Consider the following 22459-nt stretch of genomic DNA (forward strand, 5'->3'; position numbering starts at 1 on the left):
ACATTCAATATGAAAACAGACAAACTTCATGGAGAAATACACCGTCTTAAAAAGAGCTATCCACTTAAAAATGTGTTTTTGCTCTATGGATACTTATTCTAGACTTTAGACAGATGTGGCTTTCACCTACCAGGTGCTTGTCATATTCTTCTGTTAAAGGGAAAGATTTCTAGTTTTGCTAAAAAGTTGAACGAACTATTTATCCTGGGACCAAAAATGTGAACAGGGTTAGAGTTAGTCAGTATTCAAGTATTTAAAACAGCCACAACGTAAAGCTTCCTCCATGAAACATGTTTCCTTGGTGGCTTTTGACAGTTGTGGTGCCAGACGTTGGTCTCCTGCAATTTAGGAATAAAAACCGTTTGACTCTCACCACATATTGTTAGACTTAGCTAGGCCTATATTTTTCTGATCAGATATTATTCTGTGCCAGATAAAGTGTATGAGAGCTGCTTGGCCTGCTCAGTAAAAGTTCCACATGGCAGCTGCAGTGTGCTAACAAAATCAGACATGCTGTTTTGAATAATTTCTGTACATAGAAACATGTTTACAATCAGCTTTACATATGGCATAGGTAAATGTGATTTGTGTGTAAACTAAAATCTTCCATACAGAGTGTAACTGGACTAGAAGTAGTCCTAGGGGGGTACAAGGAATTATAGTCGGCTTCATGTTTGCATATTCAATAGTCTGGAATTCTCAAGTACGGAGGAGATGATGTTCTTTCTAGCCTTTTTCTGTACTTACTGAATACAGTATCTGACCAGAGTAGTTTTTTTGTGGGATCTTTAAAAAACAGTAAAAGCAAAAGTAAAAAAGGGAACAACCAAATCATGTAATGACAAATAAATCATCACTGGGTTCAGAAATGCCAAAGGTTTTAGGAGTTTCTCCAGCAGCATTGTATGCAATTCTCCTCTACACCTTGGTTACTCGTTGGGGGCAGCAGAGATAGATTGTTCTGCTGTGGAAAGGCAGGGTTTAAGCCCCTTTGAGGATGCTGAAGTGTCACTAAAACTAAATTACCACAGGCTCCAGGAACACATTAACCTCACCTTTCCTTCAGGTGAGAGCCAACCAGGTAATCACAGTTACAATATTCCCTCTTAACTTAAACTTCTATCTGGTTATCTGGCCTCCTCAAGTACGACATGTTGTCCAGTTGAAGGGGGGGGGGGGCTGCAGACACAAGATGGCGGATCTCAACCATGGAGGAGACATGACTTTCACAGCAGATGAGTTCAGCTTTGATAGCATCAGTGCGCCTGTTTGCTGCTATAACACAACAACACATTATTAACAGGTTTATATCAATGTAGAGTTTAATGAAAATATTTAAGTATGAGTGGTATTTGAATATGGTATTTTGGCAGTAGTATGGTATTTTGTAGTATATGGCATTGGTTGGTGCTGTATACTTATATTCTTTTAAAAATAAAAATTAAATAAAGTATAATTTATTACTTTTTTGTACAAATTTGTAATTGAAATCTACAATTTTTGAATGGCTATTTATTCAATTTTATCATCATTATCAATATTATTACTATGTTAATATATTAATGTACTACTTTATTGCCATCCATGTTTTTTGTTGTTCAGACAAACTGAATGTGATCTCTAACAAGATTATAAAAGGGTGAACATGAAAAATCACATTCGTGAACATATTTATATGAGCATATTCAAATAAAAAAACATATGTAAAAATACTTCAATAAAATTATATTTCCAAGAAATACAATTTATTTGTCCTCCATAATTATTCCATAATAAATATTCTTGAATGTAAAATGTTCCATATTAATTTCTTTAGACCACGTTTTATTAAATCTACAGCTTCAGTTCAGATATTTAAATATAATATCCACAGAAATAGCAGTTATTTAAATCTTACTTAAATCTGAGTCTATTCCTTGGATAGATATGGATATATTACTGTTTTATTGTTAATATAGTTATGAGATCTTTAAGTATTATTGTTACCATATTGAAGATGAATATAATGTTCTAGACCTTTACAAGCACTCAATCTACTAACTTAGATGTTCAAACAAGGACCAAGGAGAGGTAACATACTAAGCGATGTCCCATCTTACCCATAATGTTACAAATAGCAGGCTATATTGGCCTTATTTACCACAACCAAATAGCTAAAGTAATAGTGAGCTACATTCTCCCAGAAAGTTTAAGTCAAAGAACTAAACAAAATAATAGAAAGAAACATTGTTTTTCCTCAATTTTCATTGAACAACATTTGGTATATCACCTCTCCTTGTTTGGACATCTAGGTTAGTGGATCACTGTGCATCAAGTTTTTAGATTCTTCTTTTTCAACAATCGAACTATGGTGCACTAATCGGCTGGGTTCGCTATTGTCTCCACACTAAAAGGACAAAAACTGCACTGGAGTCATGTATTCCTCCATGGTTGAGGTCTACCATCCTGTGTCTGCAGCTGGTTTCTCTTGGATCCAGTGGGTTCGCTTGTGCAAGGCCAGATCAGTCGGTCACAAAAATGAACAACTAAATGCCCAAGTTCTCTGCAAATGGCAAGAAAACGGCACAAGAGATCGCAGAGAGGCTGAAAGTCTGTGCGCCCCCTAGAAAGGCCAGTGTAAGTCCTCAAAGTCCCCCGATTGACCCATGTTTACATCCGTCTCCAACAAGCTCATGATGACGGCCATGGCTGCCTCATCACTGCTGAAGCTGCTCAGGCCTGGCACCACCATGCTGTCCAGGTCTAGCTGGGACGGCTCACCTGGGTGAAACAGACCAAAGAAACAGGATTTCAGGGTTGAAGGTAAACTGCTGAATATAATTTGTCTGTGATGAGCGGTCTCTTTTTATTTGGTCATGTCTTGTTTTTAATTAACTCATTTTCCCTTGTCCTGCCTTGTTCACTTGTACTTAAGTTGCTGATTTGAACAGAGAAGGGTCCAACCGCATGTCGGTAGTAGGGTCCCTAGGCAGGAGGTGTGTCGCTTTCTTCATACTCCATAAACTTTGAAAGAAACACACTAAGTAGGATGTTTAAGCCTTACTGGACAAACACTATAGCTTAATCTTCAGTCTTTTTTGTGGATGTATCCTAGCTAACATTAGCATCTAAACATTAGCAAGTGGAGGAAAAAACACATAAGAATTCCACTGAATGCTAGCACTAAACATTGGTTAACTGCTGTTAAACATTAGCTTGTTGTATAGAGTGATATGCATTTGTCACTAAAGTTACAGTACAGTCGCTTTGGAAAATATATTTTTTTAATTTTTTAATTTTACGTGTACATTTTGCACAAGCAATTCTCTGGAATAAAACACAGACATTGATAACACACATGAAAGAATGCCTTGATCATCCTGGACTAACAATCTGTGTTAGCTTCTCCAAAAGGCTAACATCACATGCTCTTTACCTAACGTTTATTTAGCCAAGTGAGCTAGCAACTAACATTCACTTAGAGCATTGTTGGATATTTGAGCGTTTTGCATTAATTATTCAATTTGGATTTTGGTGTTATTGTTTTTATTATGTCATACAGAACTGCATTCATACTGCATTTGTGTCATCTAATTGGATCAGCTGATGATTAGGGGCCTGCAGCTGTGAAATCGTCAGTGGTGTCAACAATATAAAGTGTGCATGAGTTCTTTGCTATAATATGGTACATATGATATAAAATGCAGTTTTTTTGGAGACTTTAGGCCCGGTTTCATGAGTGTGGCACATTTCTTTGCAGAGATGTAGATAAAGTTGGTTTGAATTTACTATCCTGTTGACAGTACCTGTACTTTCAGAAGCTGCACTGCTAGCGCCCGCTGCTGTCCTCGAGTCAGACTGGGACTGTGATGAACTGCCTGCTGCGTCCTCTCTGCTGGATGCCTGGAAAAAGCCATTTTACGCTGAAACACTGCACAGGAGCCCATCTCCTCCGCTGAAGTGTGTAATTCAACTCAAGAAAATGGGTTGTAGAAGCAGACACCGTCTTAATTCCTTCTACACATTTTCTCCTACATTTGAATAAAGCCTTCAGGTTGACAGAGACATGTAAACATGCACTGGTGGAAATACAGCTCAGATGAAACGATGGAATCATTCAGTCCTCAATTTCATTTGGGATTACTACCTAACTATCTATTAGTGGTAACAGTGCTTCATAATATTGTAGCATGAGGTTGTGAACTCAATCAATAACCCTAACCCTGTGCAAGCTGCTTCCAAATTATGCGTCTGCATCACCAGAACTCCCCTTGTCACTATTCATTTGTTTGGAAATGTACAACGTATGAGAGACAGCTTCCATTTCCACATAAATATCACATAGAACTAAAGTTAGCATAAAATTTCATGTCTCTATACAAAAGTTTTGCATTAAAAAACTCAAAGAACATATAAACTCCATAGCCATGCATTTGAATTAAACCTCCTTATGCCACTAAAATTGACAGCAAAATCCTAAATACTGTAAATGTGCTGTAATTCAGGTCACTCACACTCCTGCTGGTATTTGGGGACACCAGTGGACATTTCTCCTGGACCGGGCCAAACGGACTGGAAGCTCCGCTCGATGGAGACGAGTTCAACCTGCTCAAAAATACAGGAGCAAATATATATATATATATATATACATACATATACATATATATATATATATATATATATACATACATATATATATATTTATCTTAACCCATTTCAACCCTTCTAATATAAATAATGATGGAATACTACCATTTCTGTTGAGTTTAATCATTTTACACACACACACACACACACACACACACACACACACACACACACACACACACACCACCTGTAGGAGTCGATGAGCTCATTTGCGATTTGGGTCCCTATACTGCCTGCGTAGATCATTGGGCCCAAACCACTGGAAAGGCCAGGAATTACAGGTATATGCTTTGTGTCTTCTGTGGAAGAAGAAAACAGTAAAAATCAACATTTACATTAGAAAAAATAAAAAATAAACATAAATGCCTATTTGAATACAGTCTGTATTTCTTACCCTGAAGTGCTTTTGAGCTGCCTGCCTCCTCATCATCCTTTGTGTGACCAGGCCCCCTGCTGGTGCAAAGGAGTAAATATGCTGCTTCATGCATCAATAAACTGTCATTTATGGCAATATGATGAACAATGTGGGAAAATAACAGGAAATCAACATTAAAAACAAAAGGTTTTGGACAATCAGCATCAATTACACTTTATCAGGGTTGTTCCAAGAGTATGTAACACCTCCGTCCTATAGTATTTTTTACTATATCTGATGTGTGAGATAAAAAAAAAGGTGCAACTTAATGACATCCTCATAAATGCATCAATACTTACGAGATGACCCTGTTTGAAGACACGATAAACTCAACTTCTTTGGTCCATGGATTTGTGAAATTAAACCACTGACTTTGCAGCGAAACATAGGAGCCATATTTTGTTTTGAACTTGTAACACTGCGTCTCAATCTTCTCTTTGCTTCGAAGAACTGCCAAGAGTTTGGATGCAGGTGTCAATCACAAAGCACAGTGGAAAATTACAAAAAAAAAAAAAATGTTGTTACACTGGCGTACGTTGAAATTACTAATCATTAGAAAAGTTCACATTCTTGAACTTCTACATGAAAAAAAAAAATCTCATCATTTTCAAACATCATGGACATCTCGTTTTGAGCTACAGTTATCTGAGCTCAGTTGTAAATTTTGAATCAGATATGGGTTTCAATTTGTCAGCAGCGGCGGCTTTGCTCCATCACCTTGCCTGTGTTTCTCTGCGAGGTGCTGCAGGTCGTCCTGGTGGAAGTACTCGTAACACGACGTGCCAAGAACTTCCTGTGGCAAATAACCAATGACTGTTGTGGCTCTGGGAAAAGAGGATAAATAGGTAGTTTAGATATTCTCGTTTACTCCCGTCTCTCCCGCCATGCCGTGCCGTCCCTCAGGATTGTGTCGAAACAGAGACAGTGAACATGGAATGACAGTGGATAACAGTATGAATGAGCCTCTCCGCATGTCATCACCCAGCAGTCACACATATGGGAAATTTGATAAAATGATTCACTATACTTGTGGTGTGAAATTACTTCCCAAAAATGAGAAGAGATGTGATGTCATCAAGATGCACACCTCCTTCTGAGGAACAACGGCAAAGACAGAAAGGATTATCTCCACTGCCAAAACTCATGCTATACACTGAGAGGACTCCTCGCCACAACACGCCTCAGCCACACCTTTCTCAGCAGAACCGTGTCTTTGGAACAAATCCGCGCCTCGCGACAGAGAGATAAATGGTGCAGATGCAGTTAGTTAGAATTGGGAAACTCACTGTTGATCTACAAAAGTGAACTTGCCGTCGATCGCACAGCGGGTGATGAACTCAGTGGGCTTGACGTTGATGTCTTTGGAAGGGTGGTGGGGCACGTGAGGGTGGAGGCGGCACACCATCACCAGGCAGGTCAGGTTTGGTTCTTTCTCGGAGTCGCCCTCCGGGTCCAGCTGGCTGCTCGGCCAACTCCGCATGTATCCAGTGCAGTGGAGGGTACAGTATCTGTATGTGTCTGTGGAGAGAAAAACAAGCAGGCTGTAAACATTTGTAAATAACGTCGCAACTACTGCCTGGAGAACTGCACGTATTACTGCAAACAGGATCACAAAGGGCACAGAGGATTTCATTTTCTGCTGTTTTATACACAAATGTTATAGATACAGATAATGAATTTCCATATATGAAATAAATGTACAAATAAAATATAAACATATGTAAAAGTTATATCTGTAACCCATTTATATATTGACATTTATGTCTAGCCAATACAAAAATGTATGTTTAAGTATGTATGCTTGTTACATAAATATATATCCAACCCAAAGCCTGTCGGTATACTGTATGTTGACATTATACACAGGGTCTAAGACCACTTTTCCCAGAATGGGAGGATAGACATGTTTAAAATTGATGAGAAATTAATAAGAAAAACATATAAACATGTTCAATTTCTATATGTGTGTTTTAATGAACTTACATATAGGCTATAATTAATTGAATATCGTTAACATTTATGGTTGCAGTATGTTATACCATATAAAGACTGTGTAAAAATGTGTAAAAATCATATAGATGTTTTTAATATATGTACAGATACAAATTTTACTATTGGTGTTTCCTACGTTATAAACTTCAACATCCCGCTTGATATAGGGACATTGACTTTTACATTCTAGGAACGTGGTCTCAGACTTCTGGACCCTACTGTATATAATATCAACATATACTGACAGGCTTTGTAATGTATATATATTTATCTAACATATGTCTACAATATAAGTATATATACATAAACATGGGCTTGAAATATATGTCAATGTATGAAATTGTTCCAATTTTTAATATATTTCATGTTTCATATATAGTTTTTACATATGTTTTTATTTTATATGTACAAATATTTTTATATATGGAAATTCAATATATGTACATATATTACATTTGAAAGCTGCAGTAATTGGTCACTTTACAGATTAAAATTTTACATTTAAAAATATAAAATTATAAAATACAACATTGTTTAAGATTAAACATATCATTTCCAAACTTTTATAATCATGGCCCTCAACAGAAAAGCAGAAACTGGTTGGGGCCCCCTCTTGTTTCAGGAAAACTCGACATAAATGAAACAGAACTTTTACTTTTGATACTTAAACTACATTTTGCTGATAATACTTTGTGGATAATATCACAAGATTTACCCTTCAATTTTTACTTATTAAAATAAACTGCTTTTCTGAGATTAACAAAACATAAATAAAAATAAAAGTCTTTTAATTTATTTTTTATTTAATAGAGTCATTCTGATCCATCTACAGTGTATGACAGAAAATAACTGATTATTATGGGACCCTGGCATTTTAAAGCTCATTTCTGCCCTTCCTTGTGCGCTGCAGTGCAGTTACTGAGTTTTGCCACCGAGTGGTGCCAAACCTTTCTGCCACCACAGTTCAGTTTACAGTAAGTGGGGCTTGCACCATCTTCTTACTTTGAGGTTATACAACGCTGTAACACTGACCTACTTCCTGTGCCGAATAACACGTTTTAAATTGTGGCATCTCTTTGGAAAAAAAAAAAAAAAAAAAAATAGTCTTCATCCATCCCTGAATTCTTCCCACTCACTCTGTAAAACTGACCCGCATTGAGAAAAGTTAGGAATACTAATTTTTGTGTACAAAAAAAACTGATTTATTTAATTATAATTCTGCATGTGAGCTGTGGAACATGAATGCAGCTCAAGAGATAAGGAAGTCATTTGTGTTCCTTCTTTCCATGGAAATTGAGGTCACATCTTGCCATAGGTATAGAGGTTAAGGCTCACCTACTTACATTCAACCCCAGCAAACTGTTGCCAACAGATGGAGAGAGGGGGAGAAGCGGTCACGACCCAACCGCATCCTCATCCACCTCCTCACCAGATCCTAATCAGATCATTTCTTTATTTCCTCCTGGGCAATCTAGGCAGGGAACAAATCTTTGTTTTCCACCAGCTGCCTGAACAGAAACCTCCATGCAAGAAACACATTTACATATCTTATTCATCTTTAGATAAGTACTCCTCAGTCCTCCTTCTCATCTGTTTGGGCCAAAGTGGCCTCAACTGAACACAGCTAAATACACAAAACAGAATACTTGTCCTGTCCTTTTGAGAAATTGTTTGTCTCAGTTGAACCACCTCAAGCACTCAAGAGAACACATATGAAACCATCCAAAATTAGCACCATTTCCTTGGCACCTATTGTCTTGGCTTCAGCAGCACATCCCTCCCACCTGGTACTTCCAGTGGAGTAAAGTGTTAACTTGAAAATAGGATGCTGTGTGGAGCAGCAGAACCAGATCAGTGTAGCTGGTGGTCATGTGAACAGAGGCTGTGAACTGCCTGTGCATATTGATGTAGATTGAAGCTTCATTCTTTAATTATGTGGCTTAATAAGATTATAAGAAGTCCTGCAACCTCTAGAGTAGCACTGTGCTTGTATTAGCCGATCAGCATCAGCAGCTGTTTCAATCAGTCGTTCTCGAGCTGAGTGGCAATCAGGGGCCATCGTAACCCGATACTCCTCACAGTACATCCTACTCAAGTGTTATATTTGCAATATTGATTATTGGTTCTTGCATGTTGATTGCTAAGGAGTTGAATGCCGAGATGTGTGAACCCACCTTTCTTTTTGGAAATACTGGGCAGCGAGCGTTTCTCCTCCTGCTTCCCCGTCACCCGACTGTGCTTCATGCGGCAGAAGAAGGATCGCCGAGACCCAGTTGACAGGTGGGACACCCTGGCGGGGGAGTCCGCCTGGACCTGAGCTCCAGCTGCACACACACAGACGGACACACAGTGCTCACTCTCAGATGGTTTGAATTGAAAATCATTTAGCTCCAATGCTGATCTTCCACACTGGGTTAGAGTGCCCCTTCATGTCTGTTGTGTTTTCTCTCAAAGAGGAAAGTGTCAGGTTTTGTAGAGTTAGGACCCAAGTGCACACCAAACACAAAAGACTGGGCTGTTTGAGTTAAGTAATTTATTAAACAAGGAAAAAAGTCTTACTCAATGTAGAAATAAATCCAGGCTGGAGAAACAAAAGTCCAAAAAAATGAAAACACAAGGAGACAACTTCAAAAGGGCAACCAGGAATACAACAGGAAGATAGGATGAACTGACAGACAAAGGCGAAGACAGAGACTTAAATACACAAGGGAATGCAAGGGGAGTAGAACTCAGGTGAAACACATTAGGGCGCGGCAGACAATCATTAATGAGGGAAACAGGACAAAGAGAGGAATTAAAATAACTACCAGACACTCAAGGGAAGTAATTGAACAATAAAACAGGAAATGAAACCAATGTCCAAACATAACAATCCAAAAGCTCAAACATAAATTGTCAGTCAGGGCAAACCATGACAGAAACACTAGCGAAGAGACTTACTTGCCGCGTCGATGAGGCGTTGGCGGGGGTACATCTCTGAGGACGACAGCTGCTCCTTCACCTTGTTGATGTCTTTGGGGTGGATGAAATCAAACAGGCTCTGCCCAGTCAGCTCCACCTGTGAATCCCAACGACATATCTGTTTACTCATGTCATACTGTCAGATTTGCTTTGATTCTGCATTACAAATAAGAAAAACTAAACCACCACCATTTGCTTACATGAGAACATGTGTTGTTTGCTCAGTTCTATTTATTCTCATTGCATCAAAACCTAATTTGAAATATCTGGAGACATTTGCGTACAGTAAATGTATGTGGACTGTTACAGAGCGCTCTGAATACAACCTGAAAGAGAACTGCTGCAGCATGTATCCATTCGTTAGTCATTTACTGCTAAGCCCTCAATAGCACATGCTGCCCTGCAGACACGGAGTCAAATTTCTTTAGAAGCTCTTCTCTTGTATCCCTCCTAATCTCTGTTCCTCTCTACAGAGCATCTCAAAGCTGGAAAATGTGGTCAAGAATATAGAGCAGGTGTGGTTATCATTCTGGCTGCCAAGCGCTTTGAACTGACTTTCAGAAAACGTATAAAAGCTCAGCAACTGCCAGAAAAATGCAGAAAAATAAAAAAAAACAAAACAAGATGTGACCTTGATTATTAGGTTTTACTTACAGAGCTATCAGACCTTCATCAGGGCTGTTTGTTCTCTGTGAAGACTGAGTCGTAAAGATTTGGTTTGCCAGCCACAAAAGGATGATGTGGCAACAGCACAAACTAATGCACATGCTGGGAGCAGATGAAGAAGGGACTTTTATCTAGAGCCCCGAAAACTGGAAAAACGTAAAAATAATCAGAAAAGTCAAGAATATACCTGAATATATGAACAGATAATTCTGTTAGTTAAATAATCAAAATGAAGCATGAAAATATAAAGCTTCATACTTTTCCTTTAACCCCTCACCAAAAAATGTTTTTTATTTTTTTATTTTCAATTATCTAACAAACTATATGAACTACTTTTGTCTCACCTGATAAACTTTCACTACATTTGGTCAGTTTGGAACAATGTACTTTTATGGCCTTTTTGCTTTGGGTGATGTTCAAAAGACAGAAAAACAAAAAAGGTACAATTGCACATTAATGCTCCATATTTTTCTCTTCTCCTGTGTTTTATTTGAAGTGTTGATCCATAAGAAGATATATTTGTGGTTTTAAGAACCAAAAACCATCTCAATGTAGTTTTACATCTCCTCTCTCAGGCTTCTCTCTGGAGCGCTAGTAACAACAGACCAATCAGAAGAGAGGAGGCTCTGATCCTCTCCTCTGATTGATTGACTGTTTTCTGAGTGATCCAATAAAAATATAGCAGATTTCAGGTAAACAAGCAGAGAAACCAAATCCTGCAAGGTTGGATGGTGGGTTCAGGTGGGTGGGGCTTGGGGCATGGCTCAGGGCAGTGACTGCTTTGTTGTGACATCACAAAGTTACAGAAGTCCTGACGGCTGGTTTTAAGGATCAGTTCCTGATTACAGGCTGTGTGCATTTCTCTGTGGACTGAGGCTTTGATACTTTCACAGTATTAATATAGAACCTAGACCTGCTTTATAATCAAACAACACATGGACATCTACCCTTATACTATATGGGACCTTTAATTAAATGTTGTGCAACTTCACCAGCTGCAACTTTGGTTTTTAATATCCATAACATGACGACAACAGCAAAGTGAGTGTGTGATGTAGTGCAGCGTCGGTAAAACACACCCGACTAAAGTTGAGGATCTTGGAGACGGACTCAGAGATGAACAGGATTTTCGCTCGGTCACAACTTACAACTAACAGGAAACTGTCTGCAGCCTGGGAGATAGATAGATAGATGGATAAATAAATGTACGTATTAATAGACAGACAGATAAATGTATCATCAAACGGGATTCGTTGTGGTCGCACATGAGCAGCTACCCTGAGCAGAAGGTGCCTGAGGTCATCATGAGGCAGGATGGAAGGCTTGTAGGCGGTGTCAGTAAAGGCGCTGCTCGTCCCAGCTGAAATCACGGCAGATAAGAGGATTTTAGACGGAGCAGAGGAGATGTTACTGACATTTTGATTTACGCGGTGGGTTGAGAGCTACCTTTGAGGGCTTTCAGGTGTTGGACAGCCTTTCGCAGCACAGTGAGTTTGTCGAGTTTTCGAGCCATGGGCTGACAGGCAGGGATCATGGCAGACAGCTCGTCGATGAGGTTGTTCATTTTATCTCTTCGCCGCTTCTCGATCTGGCGGTGAGGCTCCCTGTAGGTAATATCCAATAAATATAATAAACCTATACTGCATATCTTGAACTGAAGATGGTTGAACTGCTGTATCTATCATTGGGGACAACAACATCACACAAATGAGACCAATCAGAGCCACCAAGGTTTTTTTTTTAAGACACAGATAGCAGATTAATTTGATATACAGTAGAGTCACCTGAAGCATTTCATTTTGACTTGCTGATCGTCTCCTTCAGATCTGCAAATAGAAAGATCAAAATCAAATTCTTTGCCGGAATTCCCTCAGAAGACGGAGTGTGAAGAAAGACAAGAAGTCAGTGTAGGCCTACCTGCTGAGGTCATCTTCCATTTGAAAGTCGAGGCTTTGCCTGTAATTTAATGTATAGGAAGAACGATGTATGCATTGCACCACATGGTAATCAAACTGTATTTACTCCAGAGAAAATAAAGTAAGAAGTCATCAAAACAACAACATAGCACTCCTCTTACTGTACATGGGTGTCTGACTTCTCCACAACTCCCTTTCGTTTCCTTGGCAGCTCGACAGCTGGCAGCGAGGGGCCGGCCTGGCTCGCTTGGCCTTTCTCCTCTTCTGCAGGATCTGATACATGAAAACAACCGTCACGGGGATGTGAGAGACTGTAAAGAAATACATCAGCCTGCAGATCTCCATATTGCTGGCTTGTCAGATGCTCCATTAATAATTCACCATGAATGAATTAATGAGACTCGCTCTGCCGCTGGGGTTTGAGAGGTTTGTTGCACATATTGAGCAGCAAACAAAAAGAGTTCACCAAGAAGCACGATGCTGGTAAGACTGGTTCCTATCAACTATATGTGCTAATGCCTTGAAATATATAATACTGTAATATAGTGAGTTTTATTCTATTTTTAATTGGTGGCAAGTCAGACCTGAACCGCATCACAATAAAAAAAAAATCAATGCACCTTTAGGTTATGTATGACATCTTGGGTTAATAGCTGACAGTGACCGAAGCTGCGCCTGTAATTATGATGTGACGTACAGTGGCGATGATTACAGGTTACTGCGGCAATTGTTACACTCTGATTGTTTTGAAAATATTCATAAATATTTATGTTATCATAGGACTGTTGCACCTAATTAATTTGATGCTAATCATAGCAGCTTTGTCTGTGACATTTTAATAAATAGAAAAAACAATTATTACTGTCATAGAACTGAAAACATTTAGAACTCCAAAACCCTACAGAAGCAAACTCTCAGTTTTTAGGTCATACCTGTGAAACTTCGCTTTTTTATATTGAAACTAAGGTGATTTTGGCACAGCTTTGTTACAACCTTTTTTGTCCTAAAAAGCCAGACAGGATGACTCATGGAAGTGTTTGCCAGAGTGGGTGGCAACTATTTTGAAAAGCCTGATATCTGACACAGGATTGTTGAAAAGCCAAACACATTTCTGAGTGCAGGACTGCCCGAATTCCTCTCTTTCTCTTTCGGCTTTTCATTTCTATTTAGTCTCTCGCCAAACCCACATCCCCCTCTCTCTCCCTCTCCCTCACACACACACACACACACACACACACACACACACACACACACACACACACACACTCACACACACATACACACACACACACACACTCACACTCACATACACACACACTTAAAATGCCTTGGCTCAGTCCTGCTCTCTAGTCATCTGTTTCTAGGCAAACTCTCAATGCACTGTCTCAAGCTTGCCATTGAACGGCGCCAAACCTCCAGCTATTTTTTGCCCTTTGTCAGTTTAAAAGGCACGTGAGAGCAAATGGGGTTTGGGCTATCATCTTACCTAATGCTTTCATAATGCTGTAACATTGACCTACTTATCTCTCAGGACTCCCATACTTTAAATTGTGTCATTCATTTGGGGGAAAATAAAATGCAGATAAACTGTGACTGTTGACCATGACTGACCCATTTTTTCTGGCTTTTTTTCTCCAAGGGAGAAAAAGTAATTGTTAATAACATTAAACTTTTAGTAATCAACATTTCTGTAAAAAACAGAAATGTTTTTTTTCTGCTAGTTTGATAATATTAACTGGGACACTTAAAATAACTGCATTTTTTAAGCTTTAAAGTAGATTTTAATGTTTATCCCTCAACATTTGCACAATATATAAATAATAAATCACACTTTATTTAAAGTTAGCTAGAAGGAAACCTGTCGGAGGGGTAATAGTGACCCTTTCCATAGGTACAAAAGTCAAACTTCACAGACAAACATTAGGCTTTTACAACTTTTTCCATTCAATCAGCAGTGAAGTGAAATTTAATGTTATCGACACAATTTTCTTTAATCCCTCCAGAGGAGTTTAGTGGGTCATCACTGACGCAAAAGTGGAATGTGGGAGTGCGCGCTTGCCGGCTCTCCCTTCCACCCACCGCAGCAATGATGCTACACAACACACTGCCTCCGAGGTCCCACAGTTTTTCCCTTTTTCCCTTGTTAGTTAGTCAAGGGCTATTTCATCTGCTACCTGTGCCAGCTGACTGATTAAAATGTGCCATCTTGGAAGCAACAGTGCCCGCTTTGTGCGGTCAACGTTTCCCGAGTCACGCGAGAGCTAAAAAGCACCAGTCGTGACACGAGTGCTGACGAGAGGCCAAGCCTGCAGGGCAGCAGATGACATACCATAATCACTGAAACACAGAAACATAGACCACCACCCGCGGAGGAAAAGCAAAGGAGTGTGACAAACTCTGCACGCACGATATGAGCCACATGAACTACTTTATGGCTCTAGCTTTTATATGCGTACATTTAATCCCACTTGAAGTACTTGGTGGTATTCAGTAATGGAAAGTGAGAGTGTATATGGCCTGATTTGGACTATAGATGTGACAGATAGCCAGGAAAGCACAGCCACAGCAAAGCACAAGGCCAATAAATGGAACCACAAATATGCGACAAACTTTACAGCCGAAAGCAACAAAGATGTTTTTAAGTGACACACTTTTTAATGCTATTAAAGTCATTTCAAACCAGCAGTCAGGATGAAAATGTCTTGCTTTAAAATCCCACAAAAACAGAGCAGGCGCAGCTATTTGGGTGTCTCCTGATTCTACCTTCAACACACACACACACACACACACACACACACACAAATACACATACACAGAAACACACACATACACACACACACACGCACACACACACACACACACACACACACACACACACACACACACACACACACACACACACACAATAACAGGTCATGAAAGGTAAGCAGAGGATGTTAAGCAGAGCGTCCAAACAGCATAAATTACAGAGACAGTCGAGGTTGAACAGCCACAGTAAAGGTCTGAATACAAGCTGTGCTTAAAATTTTACCACGTGACTGAAAATATGAAACTTTTAGTATAAAAAACAAAACAAAACAAAAAAAAAACTCCAGCAAACTGGAGAAAGAAAGAAGTTGTGGTTTGAAAGTAAGACACAGTTTGACATTCTTGAAGGTGTGAGCATTACATCTGTATTTCCTTTTTTCTGCAGCTAAACACCAGAGCTGGGTTTCCAAAACATTTTTGTACACTTTGAATTGTAAATGTTGGTCTTACAGGGCTGCAGTCATAATACTGAACAAAAATCTTGCAATTTAGCTGAAAGATGGCAGACAGTAAACAGATTAATAAAAAATAAATCTACAAAAAATGTACATTTACATTTACAGATGTTTTTTTCTATACAGTTTCATGCTTTTGTAAATATACACTGACAAAGTACAAATAAATACAAACATAAATTACCACATGTTAGCGTCTAAAATATGTTTTTATTTATTTTAAAAACAAAACAAGCAATCTTCCAAATCTGAGTCAATACTCATGTAATAATTTCTATGGTACTTTTTAGACTGGCAGGTAACTTCTGCTTTACAAGCTTCATCGTCCTATTTTAAATATACTGACTTCATTTGTATAGTTTAGCAGGGATATATCATCTTGGAAATAAAAATATATATATACTCATATATTGCTCATAAAGTTGGAATAAAATATTTTTTTCCTTTGTCCATGAAATGATTGTGACAATGTGATTTATTTCATTTCACCTGGGTAATTGGGACACATAATGTAATCACTGCACCTGGTCAAAAGTGATTACTGATGCATTTAAATAGGAATAAACAGAGGATTGTGTCTGAAAACAAAATTATTATTATTATAATTTTATTATTATACACAAGGTCCCGTCTCAGCTGGTTTATACCCAGGCTATTTACTGCACACTGTTTTAGAACCAAAAACACTACAATATGCGAGTTTTCAGAAACAGGAGTTTTGGAGAATGACTTTAATCAAAGGGAGGAACCCTCCACGTGTCTTACTGTAGTATTAAATAGGCTACCCTGGAGCGTTTTAGCTAGTGTCTGTATTTGTTTTCATTTGTGTTTCGTTCTATACTACATTGTAATCTTTTATGTTTAGCGCCGCAGAAATTCAGCGGCTTCTAATCTTTAGCCGATGGCCAATTATCAATGCAACCGAACGTACACAACCTCTGACTGCACTGTATGTTTTGTGTCTCTTTTAGCTAGTTTGTTAGCATTGCTAGCCATTTGGATTATTTGGACGCTTTTTGCATCAGTGAGTTTCACTCTTTGTAACTTTAAATTGTAGAGATTTTTAACAGTTAACTTAGTAAAAATAAAAATAATACTTCAACACTTCAAGTGAGGTAACTTTTCCAAAGCTGGCCCCAGTGAGCATGCAGTTGCCCTCAGTTTCTCCCACACTACGAGACAGAAGAGCAGGGAGTGGCTGTCTACAGCAGGATGCCATACATTTGAAACAGTCATATGCAGTCGTGGCTGTAAGTGTATAATATGATCATCTTCACCCCCAAAAATATCCTCACCTCACCTTCTTTCAAATTACAACTATTAAGCATTTATCACATCTAACTCAAACAGCCAGTCTGCACACAGTGTTTTTCAAAAGCTGCATTCACACAGCTGTTTCGCACAACCCTCAGACGCAGGCATACTCAAGCTCGTCCTTTTGTTCATACTGAGCCCGTGTTGGTTTCAAGGCCACAGTTTCAAGCTCCATCTGCAGCACCAGGATCTGTACCCTTTGCAATTTTATTAATCCATTAGTGCTCCGTGTTCAGACCATTAATGTCCACCTATGTATGTAAACAGTGACTTGCTTGCTCTGTCGTCACTGCACTTCCATTTGTGACTCTTCCAAAATGCAATATCACCTAACCTCTAGACTTTTTTTGTACAGTAATAGTATAGTTAGGGCTCTTTGTTGATTCAATTTTTTTTTTTTTATTAAATGCCAATCTAAACTACAAAGAGACACAAAATCACTACAAAGAGACACAAAATGACGGCAAAGAGGCAAAACAACAACAAAGAGACACAAAATCACTACAAAGAGACATAAAACAACCACAAAGAGACACAGAATTAGCAAAATCTCCTGTCCGCTGAGTTCAGCTGCAGTTTTCTCAGCCAACAGCGGCACCTCAGAGAGTTCATTCAGGGCGTCTTGCTCCCATGTGGGAGGGGAGGGGTGAGGGGCCTTTTACGTGTCTGTGTTCAGGGTCCCGTTGTCTTGTAATCTGTGTCCGGCTGCAGGCTATTTGGAGCTACTAACAGCAGGTATTTATTGATGTTATTTCATATTAGAAGATTTAAAGTTGTTTATTTTGCATTCATTCATTACAATGAATACATAATGAAAAGTGTTTACACATTTTTACTCATTTCACAAATGCCCCCCTTCTCTAAAACTGTGCCCCTGCTACTATAGCAGCAGTGGTATGGCAGTGTATTCAGTAAGTGGAGTGTGTAGTTTTTTTTGTAAGAGAAATCCCTCACACTCAGTGATAATGAATGATTTTACGGCGTGATAGGTGAGCACACATACTTTGGAGGACACTGTCTACAGGGCTTTTGTGTAACTGGGCCACATGTACAACATAATCAAGTTAAATGTTTCTGGTTCTCACCTCAGTGTGACATATGATTTTTTTAGTGTTATCTGAGGCCATTCATATAGTCATATTACGCCAGAGCCCAATGTTTCCATTTGCTTCTTGGAGCACAATTACAAGTATTGTGGTTCTGCGTGGATGCAGAGAAGGCAGCCTCAAATCCTACATTTCTAGTACAGTATGTTCTAGGTTATTTCTGGTTGATTGACCTGTGGTTTCTTGCAGCACCTCAAACCTGTATGTGCACGCTTGCAGGATGTTTTGCAATATGAGACTAGCACACAACGTATTCTGTTACAAAGCAGCCGCATTTTTAGATGATATTTTCAAACATTTTGTTGCTATATTTCTTTTAAAAATAAAATTGTAGGCTATTTGTTGTGTGTCAATTTAAATACTTTACTCATGTCAAATGCAGAAATAATCAACAGTCACGTTTGTAAGAGGCTCTAGGTGAAATGTTGTGTTCAAAAGTCTGTTATCCATTCTCATGGAGATATGGGGCTATTTTCTGAACATTTTTGAAATAATGCCACTTAAATATTTCCACTTTGTGAGAGCTTCCTGGCAGCTACAGTTACCAGATTTGTAGGCTAAACCTGAAAAACAGAATCTAAAGAAAAAAACATTTGCAAGTTGACTCTAACATCAGTAACATGGGACTTCAGTGAGGTTTGAGTCTCCTCCCCAAGTCTGGACATAAAAAATGATTTTATTAAAAATGAATATAAAAGCTGTCTGTTTTCTGGTCAAAGCATGAACTGTTGGTGCATTTTTAATATTTTGATCATCTCTTTTTAAATATATTTTAACATTTTTTACTGTTGTTGAAATTGTATTTTTTATTTGTACAGCACTTTAAGCTGCATTGTGTGTATGAAAGATACTCTATAAATAACGTTTATTATTACTATTATTAGTATTACTGACATTTGATAATTTTTTCCACTGTGAAAATCTGTTACTTGTAGTACATTGTAACTGACATGAATTTAAGGTGGCTACAGTATTTCCAGACATTAACTTTAATAATACTAAAACATCACAATCAATATGTCGATATTTGCATCCAAGATTTGGTAGCTTTAATCTTGTTTTTTAGAATTAAAAAAAACAGTTGGTATGTGTGCCTGTGAAAGATAATGGGAGAATGGGGAATAAACTGCTAACTGATGCTGTGCGTTAATAGTTAATTTGAAGGATTTTACATGCAAAACATTCCTTGAGCTCATAAATCATAATTCAGTGCTAGAGTTTAAACAACCAACAGCTATAACATTGATATATTAAACATTTATACATCAATAATTAAACAATTTATGATAAGAATTATTTTTACCTTTGATTCTAAGGGACATTTTATTTATACAATTTTGACACAAATATTAAAATTTTTTACTTGCACTTTTAATGTAGTATTTTCTATTATAGTTTCTGATACAGGTTACATTAAATAACCCTATGAAATATTGCTTTGTGTTTTTGAGTGAGGAGGTGTGCTCCAATGCGTAATAATGAATTTATGGTGGGTCTACTGCACTTGATATTCTATTTTAATAGAATATCCGGGGAATATATTAGTGATTATTAATATTCTGATATAGTTTTATAGTGTTACTGGAACTGACTAATTATCTTTATAACATGGGAGTATTAAAAAGTGACTTCCTGGGCTGTTTTTTAAATCTCCTCCGGTATTTAATAGTTTGGCTGAGATTTGGAGCTATGGCGGCGCTGACTTCATAAGTTCCGATGGCTGACATGACTGCGGAGCCTCCTGCTCTGGTTTAGAAGCGGCGGGAGCGACTACCTCCCTCTGCTGCACAGTGAAGGCAGCGCTGCTCCACTGATCTACTGACCCACTTTAGGAAGAAGCCGAACGAGAATGAGAAAAGACCACACTGAGAAAACCTCGTGAACCACGTGACAAACTAAGCTCCCAGAGCGCGGTTTTGTGAAGTTTAGGTTAATAAAAATACTTTGGTCTGTTAGAGAAAGATGGCGCCCGCAGCAAACTGACTATATAGCTAAGGTTAGCAACACAAAAACAATATTTTGTTACGGATTGGAAAAGTCGTCGTCATGGTTACAGTCACGTGAGTCCATGAGGTGCGTAAGGAACAAAGCCCCCGCTCCAGCTCCCTCCCTGTGCGGGCGTCCCGCCGGAGACGAGCACGTAGTACAGAATAATGAATGGATAGGTTTACGCCGTTGGACTACGCGCGCGGCATGTTGACCGGCTTTCAATCGGTATTTTAGGTACAGTAGGTTTACAGCAGGCTGGTGCCGTGGCTGCTCCAGTCATCGGTGCCGCACATAGTAACGCGTTACTTTACCCGCTAGGCTAGCTTCTTCCGTTCGGCTAGGTGGTGTCTTTACAGTCGCTGTCACCATAAAGTTAAATACAAAAAGTAATTAGCAATAAACCGTTCTCGCTACAACATGGGTCGCTGTCTGCAGTCAAACTGTGGCCTATTCTGTCGTATAAAGGGAGTAAAGAAGTTCAGAACTACTTTCTGGAAGTGTTACTTCTGATTCGATTTTCCAGCCAAATGATGAGAAAGACAAAAAAAAACTGGACGAACTGGTCACTGATAATAAAAGTAGCAGGCTGATTTACACACAAACACAGTCATTGTTGTGCACTTACCTGCTGGCCTGTCCACTGTCCCATCAGAGCCACCGGCCGACATGCCTGCAGACTGGAGCCGGTGTGCCCGGTGAAGGCTACGGAGCGCCGCGGCGCATGTGGAGCTACCAGCTGTAGTAGTAATACAGTAGGGGGGGAGAGGAGGAGTGGAGGGAGCTGCGGAGAGCTGGGGTGTTGTATAATTGACTTCATTTTTGTCCTCACCCTCCTCCTCTCGTATTTTTTTTCTTGTGCAAAGGAGGAGCGCGCGGGGGGGGGGGCACCCATGTCATTTAGGAAACGAGGAAAAGAGGGAAGAGCTACGCTTTCCTCCTCCTGCCCCATCGCCTTGTTGGTTCATTCATGTCCGTGGTGTTCACTTGACAGCAGAACAGCATTTTATGAGGACAGCAGCACTCTTTTCAGTTCAGCTCGTCACACTCATGAATCAGCATCTTTCCTCTGAAAATGAAAGACATAAGCATGAAACATACATTTCTCTGCATGAAGCTGACAGTGTACTTCATGATAGACAATTAAGGCAGCACAAAATGTCTTTCAAAATTGTCATCTACGATTAAAATGAGTGTATTGGTGTGTTCCGTGAGTATTTTGTGGCATTTCATTTGATGTAATGCAACATATAAACATATTCAAATGTGTCTCGCATTTAGGCAGAACGGAACAAAATGTTCTGCTGCTGGGCATTTCCCATCACATCACAGGGCGATGTTAATTGCGTAGTAGTGGATGGGCTAACGGGAAATAAGCAATGAAATCACGTCAGTACTAATAAAAGAATTTAGAATCATATCCCTGAGTTAGTTCGGCATTGACAGGAGTGGTGATTGATTGATTCCTCCGGTGCCACGCACTTTTTGGTGACCTGAAAAAGTGCAGCGTGCGCGTCACTGATCTGACTTTGTAGGTTTCCTCCAAACAGAGCGGGAGTAAAAAAAGAAAAAGACGTCTCACTCTGTCCTCCTTTCCCGATACATAATCAACAAAATCACACTCAGCAAGGTATAAAAGGGACCATATGGAAATTGACAGAATGTTTGATTTCCTATATTTAAAGTGTTTGTTTTAAGACGTAAATACATTCTCCTTTGAATATGATTTTTGCCAAATATGTTTTTTGACAAAAAGTTATTCCCTTAAAGAAAAATTAATTTTTTTCACTGTATGTTGCATATTAGATGATGGCTTCCTACTCATGTCACTAAATCCTGCTCACATGCTCAGCATTAAGGTTGGCAAAGCAGAGAAGCTTCCACTTCAACAGATACATGTGAAAACAGCTTTATAGTGTCAAATTCTGCACAGTAAAAGGTAAGCATCTAAGTGAACCAACCATATTTTTCAGTGAAGAGGGACCTAAAGTTATTGCACCATGTTCAAAACCCGTTCTTCACAAGCAGTCAGTCATTTTGATATGCAGTTTACATATATTGATACTTCAGTTATTTCTAACATGCAACATTATTTCTGTTTCAGTTAAGGGCTGGCCAATAAGTGGGTGTTTTCCATAAATACACTTTTAACATAGTGACAATGTATAAGTTTGACTTTTATGACAACCACGGTGTAGGACAAAAATGTGACTG

At 38.9% G+C, this 22459-nt stretch overlaps 1 protein-coding gene across 2 annotated transcripts; it reads right to left on the reverse strand.

Moving 5' to 3' along the window:
* Positions 1-1767: 1767 nt before the first annotated feature.
* On the reverse strand, positions 1768-20981 carry LOC111224757 (aryl hydrocarbon receptor nuclear translocator-like protein 2). 2 transcript variants are annotated; one of them, XM_022749384.1, is made up of 17 exons: positions 20874-20981; positions 12738-12849; positions 12578-12616; positions 12445-12486; positions 12107-12264; positions 11938-12020; positions 11740-11832; positions 9974-10091; positions 9208-9357; positions 6328-6559; positions 5759-5865; positions 5341-5491; positions 5021-5076; positions 4814-4925; positions 4494-4584; positions 3786-3882; positions 1768-2760 (listed from the first exon to the last, which is right to left on the reverse strand). In XM_022749384.1, exons 1-17 carry the CDS (start codon positions 20914-20916, stop codon positions 2603-2605), a joined length of 1842 nt encoding a protein of 613 aa, XP_022605105.1. In that variant the 5' UTR covers positions 20917-20981; the 3' UTR covers positions 1768-2602. The 2 variants fall into 2 exon arrangements, with proteins under 2 accessions (XP_022605105.1, XP_022605103.1); XM_022749382.1 differs by having other exon boundaries at positions 5021-5079.
* Between the last annotated feature and the right edge of the window lie 1478 nt (positions 20982-22459).

The sequence above is a fragment of the Seriola dumerili genome, unplaced genomic scaffold, assembly GCF_002260705.1.
Source record: "Seriola dumerili isolate Sdu_G_001 unplaced genomic scaffold, Sdu_1.0 BDQW01000138.1, whole genome shotgun sequence".
Taxonomy (NCBI): domain Eukaryota; kingdom Metazoa; phylum Chordata; class Actinopteri; order Carangiformes; family Carangidae; genus Seriola; species Seriola dumerili.